Source organism: Mizuhopecten yessoensis, unplaced genomic scaffold, assembly GCF_002113885.1.
Source record: "Mizuhopecten yessoensis strain PY_sf001 unplaced genomic scaffold, ASM211388v2 scaffold9207, whole genome shotgun sequence".
Classification (NCBI taxonomy): Eukaryota; Metazoa; Mollusca; class Bivalvia; order Pectinida; family Pectinidae; genus Mizuhopecten; species Mizuhopecten yessoensis.
This window is the reverse complement of record NW_018407932.1, coordinates 312,639-322,602: the sequence shown is the minus strand read 5'-3', so window position 1 is coordinate 322,602 and position 9,964 is coordinate 312,639. Positions and strand designations below refer to the sequence as shown.

Below are 9,964 nucleotides of genomic sequence, written 5' to 3'. Positions count from 1 at the left end.
AATATTTTCTTCTATATTTGTTTTAATTTAGAATGTATCTTTTATGCATATTGAACGCAAATATGCAAATCTTCTCCCTTGTTTTTTTAGTAAAATACGAAACAAGGGCAAGTGACAATTCAGCCACATCACAAGCAACATGGGTCCTGCCAACATCAAGCTAAATCCTATAGGGGCGGCAATGTTTCTGGCTGTAGCGTTATGTTTAATAATATATGCATTCGGTGTTCCAAAATGGTTTAACAGAGAACCTACTGTTAGTATGAAAGAACTCTTGACAGCAAGCATCGAATTAGCCCGGCGTGGAGGAACGAAAGTCAAAGATATTCGACTGAAAAACATTTTGGAAGAAAAAGTGAAAGGGAAAACGGCAGAGGGAGCGGATGAGATGTTAACGCAGGGAGATTCAGAATCGAATAGGGCAATTGTATATGGAATGTCGAAAGCATTCTCCGGTATTGAGGTATACATATATAATATATATTATATACACTGCTAGTATAGTTGTACACCGACAACTACAGGTACATTATCATATATATGATATCGCACAGCAACGTGTGCTGCACACATAATGATATGATGTGTATAATGAATTACAAACGTTTCGCCCCAATTTTTTTTCACATCGCCCTAATGTTCAGTTCGCCCCAACTATGACAAGCATATCGCCCAAAAATTCTTTTCGCCCCAACATCTATATCGCCCCAAAACTCTGTATCGCCCCAACTGCTACGAACGTATATTGAACTATAAAAGACAGTTCATGTATGGTAATATATAACGTCACTGTACCCAAATCGGGACACTTTTCATATAAATATCAATGTTCTTAATATACTATCAGTTACAAAAATATTTGTCATTTTTCATAAACAGTTACTTAGATCCACTTTTTATTTCTATCAATTCAATTTGATATTTCGGGCGTGTGGTTCTATAAAAAGAACACAAAATACCGTCAGAGTTATGTAGGCCAATGAACCAGTGTAACAGTACCCTGAAAGAGACACATCCGGTATTTGGCAAATATTTGTGGATAAACGATCAATATCGGCAAAAAATATGCAAAGTTGAAATATTTTAGAGTACATGTGCCATCATGGGCAAAATTACAGACGTAATAGGTGATAATAATTAATGTACCAAGAATAACAAATGTGTGATACAGCATTCATGGTTGATGTAAATTTAGAAATGGCATATGAATAGATACCAAAAATATAAGAAATTTTCTTAGGTGTGATAATTTCCATCAAAAGATTTGGACATTCATAGTTTTCATTTGACATGATTTTTTTTTCCAGATTATATCGGAAGAGACAGATTTAAAGCCGGTCAATTTCAAAACAATTGAAGATGTTAGCAAAAAACTTGAAGAAGTAAATAATATTATCAAGGATGATGAAATGGTGCCAAAGAAAGACATCACAGTTTGGGTAGATCCCTTGGATGCCACCAAAGAGTATACAGGTAGTACATACATAATACATACAGACTCAGTAGTATACAGGTAGTACATGCATAATACATACAGACTCGGTAGTATACAGGTAGTACATACATAATACATACAGACTCAGTAGTATACAGGTAGTACATACATAATACATACAGACTCAGTAGTATACAGGTAGTACATACATAATACATACAGACTCAGTAGTATACAGGTAGTACATACATAATACATACAGACTCAGTAGTATACAGGTAGTACATACATAATACATACAGACTCAGTAGTATACAGGTAGTACATACATAATACATACAGACTCAGTAGTATACAGGTAGTACATACATAATACATACAGACTCAGTAGTATACAGGTAGTACATACATAATACATACAGACTCAGTAGTATACAGGTAGTACATACATAATACATACAGACTCAGTAGTATACAGGTAGTACATACATAATACATACAGACTCAGTAGTATACAGGTAGTACATACATAATACATACAGACTCAGTAGTATACAGGTAGTACATACATAATACATACAGACTCAGTAGTATACAGGTAGTACATACATAATACATACAGACTCAGTAGTATACAGGTAGTACATACATAATACATACAGACTCAGTAGTATACAGGTAGTACATACATAATACATACAGACTCAGTAGTATACAGGTAGTACATACATAATACATACAGACTCAGTAGTATACAGGTAGTACATACATAATACATACAGACTCAGTAGTATACAGGTAGTACATACATAATACATACAGACTCAGTAGTATACAGGTAGTACATACATAATACATACAGACTCAGTAGTATACAGGTAGTACATACATAATACATACAGACTCAGTAGTATACAGGTAGTACATACATAATACATACAGACTCAGTAGTATACAGGTAGTACATACATAATACATACAGACTCAGTAGTATACAGGTAGTACATACATAATACATACAGACTCAGTAGTATACAGGTAGTACATACATAATACATACAGACTCAGTAGTATACAGGTAGTACATACATAATACATACAGACTCAGTAGTATACAGGTAGTACATACATAATACATACAGACTCAGTAGTATACAGGTAGTACATACATAATACATACAGACTCAGTAGTATACAGGTAGTACATACATAATACATACAGACTCAGTAGTATACAGGTAGTACATACATAATACATACAGACTCAGTAGTATACAGGTAGTACATACATAATACATACAGACTCAGTAGTATACAGGTAGTACATACATAATACATACAGACTCAGTAGTATACAGGTAGTACATACATAATACATACAGACTCAGTAGTATACAGGTAGTACATACATAATACATACAGACTCAGTAGTATACAGGTAGTACATACATAATACATACAGACTCAGTAGTATACAGGTAGTACATACATAATACATACAGACTCAGTAGTATACAGGTAGTACATACATAATACATACAGACTCAGTAGTATACAGGTAGTACATACATAATACATACAGACTCAGTAGTATACAGGTAGTACATACATAATACATACAGACTCAGTAGTATACAGGTAGTACATACATAATACATACAGACTCAGTAGTATACAGGTAGTACATACATAATACATACAGACTCAGTAGTATACAGGTAGTACATACATAATACATACAGACTCAGTAGTATACAGGTAGTACATACATAATACATACAGACTCAGTAGTATACAGGTAGTACATACATAATACATACAGACTCAGTAGTATACAGGTAGTACATACATAATACATACAGACTCAGTAGTATACAGGTAGTACATACATAATACATACAGACTCAGTAGTATACAGGTAGTACATACATAATACATACAGACTCAGTAGTATACAGGTAGTACATACATAATACATACAGACTCAGTAGTATACAGGTAGTACATACATAATACATACAGACTCAGTAGTATACAGGTAGTACATACATAATACAGACTAAGTAGTATACAGGTACATAATACAAACAGATTCAGTTGTTTCAAATTTTACTACTTATAGTACTAGTCTGTGTATATGCTCTGCCATTCTGCTACAACTAGCCCTGCACCACTGGGTCTCGGACTCGAGGACTATGTGTGGCAGATGCCAGGCACTGGCCGCAGGTCGGTGGTTTTTCTCCAGGAACTCAGGCTTTCTTCCATCACCAAAACCTGGCATGTCCTTTAAGTGACCATAGCTGTTAATAGGACGTAAAACACAAACAAACAAACGCTCTCTATCGATAGGTGAAACATCCCTGGTTGAGTTACATAAAAAAACATACCATTTCGTGACATCGTCGTACAGGTAAACAATACAAATCACTTACATGGTACTCAGTCATAGCTTACAACACATTTAATACATTGTTAAGTACATTGTAAAGTAAAAGTTTGATATAATACATGTATTTATGTCTTTACTTGATTGGTATGCTTATTCATATGATTTTATTTATCTATATTGACTGCAAATTTAATGGATGCTTATTTTCCATTTCAGAAAACTTACAGAAATATGTCACTGTAATGATTTGTGTAGCAGTGAAAGGATCACCAAAAATAGGGGTCATATACAAACCATTCCTTCAACAAATAGGTAAATCTTACTAGGGCTGTTATAATGCCGGGGTATTGATGGTTCTTGTCTGGACCTGGGTGTGGAAAATTGCACTACGAATGGGTACTTCTGGTCCCGTATTCATGAAACTGTTCTCATAGATGATGCTCAACTATGGATTTTGTGGTCAAGCCTAATTTCTTGTTCCAGTTACATGTTTTTATTTAAAATCTTATTTTGTCAATGATCTGAAAAAAGAAATTAACACATGAAGCTGTGTACTGTTTTCAATGTTAACATTTTTTTTTTTCATTGTTTGACGTTATTTAAGTGAGTTACAAGAAAGTTGGTTTGAGCACAGAGTTCATGCTTGAACGGTTTCCTGAATACAGGCCCTGATTTACCAACTCAGATTAAATTCTATGCAAATTGTATAAAGTCAGTTGTTTGAAAAATATATACATGCAGCCTCTTGGTGGACAGATGCATTCAAATATGCGAGTTTTGTTTGGAAGACCTTGATATTATATATATAAGTTAAAACAAAGCATCCGTTTATTAGATACAAAATATACATTATATTTTCTTAAACAATGGAATGTGATCGGTAAATTATAACTTCAGTATCAAATGATCAATACAGACTCTCGGATCTGTGTCATTGAGGGAGATAACAAGAATTAAGATGAGAAGTTTATTTTTTACACAAATTCTGTCGGGTTGGTTTTGTGCTTTGTGTAACCAGCTGGTAAAGGTGAGATTTAGATTTCTGGGATTTATTCCTTGGTACCAAGGTATGGGTTAGGTTTTTTTGGGGGGGCATCCAGCCCAATGTTCAGTTTTGATTTCTGGATAGCAGGGCTTAGAACTTTGTATACTATACCTATTCAGCCATAGTTACAAGTATTTTGTTGATAAGTAAAAGTTTGGTATCTGTCTGTTATAGATTTAACTATGGAAGTACTATGATAATCTTTTGCAAAATAGTGAAACCCCTCCAAATATCTATATTTTAAATGTTTTTGTCAAAGTTAACATTTACCTGAGAACTTTTTTTTTTTTTTTTTGTAATATGATTTTGATAATTCTGTTTTTGATTTCCTTTTTGGTATTGCTTTCAGCATGGGCCTGGGTCGGCTACGGTCACTCAGAAAACCTTAAAAATGTTCAGAAGAGTCCATCAGATGGAAAAGTAAAGCTTCCGAAGAAAATTATTGTGTCACGGTCACACAGCGGACCGGTGGAGAAGATTGCTAAACAAGCTTATGGCAATGATACCCAGATTATTCCCGCTGGGGGTGCAGGTAATTTCTTGTCTTAAATTATAATTAGATACTTTGTCTCAAATAGTAACGATGTGAAGGTTAGACTTGGGGGGGGGGATTGTGCCTTTGGCAGTAGTTTCAATGTAAACCTGCTGGGGCTGCAATCAATATCAATTTACTCTACAACAGAACAGTAAAAAGATGAAAATTATAATTGCTGGTAAGATTTATGATGAAACAATATTAAATCATAAAATGAAATTGACAAATTAAACCAGGGAAGTCATCTATACCATTGATTACAATTCATACATGCTGGAGGTAGATGCAAGATTTATACTTACCTTTCATCAAGAGGGCCTTAGAGACTTAACAGCTAAAGGTTGGATAGTAGTAATGCACCTTTTCTAAAAAAAAAACCAGTATGAGTGGGAGAAATTAAAGCCTTTGGCTTTCAGTTCTATTTTTAATATAGAAATGAATAAAAATGTACAATGGGGCTATGCTGAAATAGACTCTTATATCAATTTTATTTTTCATAGTTACATGGCATTAATAAAAAGCTTATGAACGGTTCCTTTCTCGCTCTGTCCAAATGGAGGTTAAAGGGAGGTTACTGTATATACAGAAAGCCGCAGTGCAGTGGGACAGGGCTCATTTAGTTAATGATTATCTGTCTCGGTCTTAATTGTTTTGTATTTTATGTCTCATGTCATCTTCATTTCAAAATTGCATTCTATCAAAATCTGCTATAAATATAATGAATTTAATCAAGAAATATTGGGTGGCATTTTTATTATTAACAATACTTTCCTCTAATCAGAAGATGTTCAAGCTAAGGTTGAATTCTTGTTTTAGGTTACAAGACATTGGAAGTGATCAGTGGTAATGCTGATGCATATGTGCATACAACACTTATAAAGAAATGGGACATTTGTGCCGGGAATGCCGTCCTGTCGGCTCTAAACGGCAAAATGACGACACTCGAGGGAGATACTATTGACTACAAAGCCGGAGGAGATGTAAAAAATCATGACGGACTTTTAGTTACCTCTGCCGTTAATGATCATTACGAATTCCTAAGTAAATTGTCTAAGGTTGCAGAAGAAGCTAAAAAGTCTGCCACTTCCAAACATTGACCAAATGGGTTTGTTTTTGTTTATATCAGTATTGGGCATATATGGTGATGTAACGTGGGTAAATGTTGATAGGTGTTATTTTACATTCATTGTAAACAGGATCTCTTCATGTGTAAATAGTGATGAAAATGTCATGTCATATTTTTAGAGAAAGTGTACATAATCATGTTATGTAATTATCTGTTACAGTGCAACAAAGTTACTACATCGTATGAACATGTTTATTGCATATTTCTGATTGATTCATAGTCGTGTCCCTTGGAATGGAACTCTTTTTGAACCTAGAATTACACCCGATAATAAAATTTGGCCTAAAATCTATTTTATTATATATTCTTGGAAACAGAATTGATATAGATAGTGTATCCAGTTCATTGTTTGTATGTCTACTACAATGTACCAGTAATACTGGGGTAGTGTATTCTTCATTTCTTTCTAAAACAAACATACTCATTTGACATATACACATGGTGCTTGTTTAGAAACTGGTTCTTACTGTGAGTATAATATACTTTTTCTGTTCATTTTTGTTAAAAATCAATTCATTTTTTTACAGTCATTTGATACAATAGAAATAAGAGGTTATAATTAAAAAAAAAAAAAAATGGGTTTTTTTCACAGTTAGGTAGCATAGTACAGTAGCCTGATCCTTAAAATAAAGGGCATGTCTCAGATGAACATGGATAGTGGATTCCTCATGTACCACACACCTACATGATATATATATATATATATAAACTAAATTTTGAATACATTTTTTTAGAAGAATGATTAATTTTTCATAAAGTGTTTTCCCCAGCTTTGGGACTTGTGAAAAACATGGTTACCACATCAAAAAACACCAAAAAATGCAAAAAAACATGATTTTTAACCAACAATTTGACCCCCGCAAGTAGTATTTTTTTCTTAAATCCTGTCTTGAATTAAATATCACCTACTCGGTAACAGAAATATAGGTCGTTCCACTGGATTTTTCACAATATTTACACATGTGCTGAGTACAAAAATAGACTACATAAAAAGCTAGCTTTTGTTGTGTAGACACAGTTTTGTAAATTGCCAAAAAGGTAGTCTCAAACCAAATTCAAAGTTGTTGGTTTTTTAATATGAAGCCCACATAGTCCACTTCATCATGTATATGCCAATTTTAGTGCTGATTGGTTTTTTTTGATACATGTAATATTACAGGGGTTATTCATTGTACAAAAATATCACCCATGGCCACCATGCACTACTGTACACTGCTACCTTAACATTACACCCTGATCAGTGTGGTTTGTTTTTTTGTTTTTGTTTTTGTAAAAAATTGTTTGTTGTTTTTCACAAAAGAAATATTTACTTGATTTCACCATAAAATCATATTAAAACAAATATCAGAAAATCACTGCAAACAAAAATTAGAAAGATTGTTTTGCTTTTTGGTGGCATTCATGGTGCCTATTGCATGTTTTGCCATATAAAAACAGATTGGTATAGAATGGTTCAAGAATTCTTTATCACAGATTTGTGCATAAGAACTCTACAGCTAAATATATCTGTAAAGAAAATATCTTCCAAAAGAGGATATGGATATTTTTGCTATGTTCATTCACAAATTTCTTTTTCTTTTTTGTTACCGATGTTAAACAGCATCTCGGAATTGGTAATGAATTTATCCCATCTTTCTGCCAAATGTGCAGCCACTTTTAAAAGATTTACACTGCGTTTTCTGTCCTAAATTTTACATGATAATATGCCAAAGTGAAGATAGTTATTTTACGTACACATGTATACAAGACAATGAACACAACAGCCATGGATTTTGTGTTATTTTCCAGCAAATCTTTGTTGCAGTCTCCTGGAACATTTCCAGTGATTTCTTTTACTATCTTATCATTAATCTATGTATAGTTTATTTCGTTTACAATCACTATGCTATTCGTTCACCCAAATAATGTCCAACTTAGACAATACATATATATTCAATGTCCAGAAATGTGATATACAAGTATTTGGTAGGTACATTATTTTGAAGCCCGGATTTTTAAATTGTTTTACTTTCTGTCCTGAAAGACATTCCTACTTAATATTGATGTTGATTACAGTACTACTGGTGTAAGTGTTCCTTCTCTAGCATTTCCTGTTCATACTCGTCATTTTATAGAGAATACACCACAAAACGTGTCTTCTGGACTAATTGGTGTACAACACTACCTGTTGATCTAGTATAAACAATAATGTGTTTGTTTTAATTCGCTAATGTGGTATCAATGGTTAGCTAATTAGCTTGTGTTAATTCACAGTAGTATTTCGTAACTAGTTAACTCTTCAACACATTTTAAGAAATAATGTTAAGAAGTGTTCAAGGACTATCGATGGTGTGTAATAATATCCGTAACCTGGGAACTGTGTCGTATGTTTTTGTCATTTTTAGATATATTTATGTGTATGAAATGGTTAATGGGGTGCATCCTTGATATCCAGGGGTTACGCTCACGTTTGCTCTCTGCACCTCTGGAATATGTCATGGCAAAATTTAACGCTCGGTGTGCGCCACCTTGTTGATGAGACAAGAAGACTAGTTCGATCCTTTGATATACATCAAAAGAATCTCGCGGTCACGTAACAGTAAAAATTGACAGGCTTTGAAGTCGGGCGTCTCTCCTTTGTAATCTTCAAAGGACGGGTATCTGCCTGGCGATTGGTCAGGTTTTTTTTTACCCGAGACCAATCAAACAGCTTTCTTCGTGCCTTCAATTTTGCCATGACATATTCCAGGGGTGTAGAGAGCGAAAGTAAGCGTAACCCCTGAATATCGAGAATGAATGGGTTGATACATATATTATAGTGCACATTTAATGATTATTTGTTAAATAGCAGTCATAAGGGAGGCCAAACGCCATAGACTACTATGTATTCAGAAGGAAGTCTTGATGCCAAAAATTTGATGATGTATTTTGCAGATTTATTTTTTGCAATTTGATACGAAGACTGCAGTTGCTGTGATAGTCTTCTTCCTAAATGGATAATTTTATAATTATTCAAAATGTTCTGGGTCAGATTTTAAAACTAAACACTGTATGTCTGTTAAATGTTTGAAGGAAGCATTTTTTATTCATGATTACACCATGGCCAGAATACATTGTATAAAGATGTATATTTTTCATTCCAAGAAAGTAAATCATTCGCACTGTAGGTAAAGGACGAACAAGAAACTCTATGGCACAGCACAGATTGTTAAGCTATACAAATTGCAGCAACAGAATACATGTCTCACAGCAATTTTTTCTTATCCAAACATGGGTGTGGTGGTTTTTTTTACACATAATAGATTTTTAAACAGAAATTTCCTTTTTTTTGTAACGTTTAATATGTAAGTTTAACAATCATTTTTGTTTTGGACGTAGAAACAGATCAATATTGAAATTGATTATGGACAGACAATATGTACTGTGAACAACTTTGAGTTCTATATTCTTACATA

At 33.6% G+C, this 9,964-nt stretch overlaps 1 protein-coding gene across 1 annotated transcript; it reads left to right on the top strand.

The window, feature by feature from the left end:
- The first annotated feature begins 115 nt into the window (after positions 1–115).
- Positions 116–7,239, top strand: LOC110457545 (inositol monophosphatase 3-like). The gene is made up of 5 exons (XM_021508875.1): positions 116–463; positions 1,308–1,473; positions 4,041–4,136; positions 5,219–5,401; positions 6,221–7,239. Exons 1-5 carry the CDS (start codon positions 140–142, stop codon positions 6,499–6,501), a joined length of 1,050 nt encoding a protein of 349 aa, XP_021364550.1. The 5' UTR covers positions 116–139; the 3' UTR covers positions 6,502–7,239.
- The last annotated feature ends 2,725 nt before the right edge of the window (positions 7,240–9,964 follow it).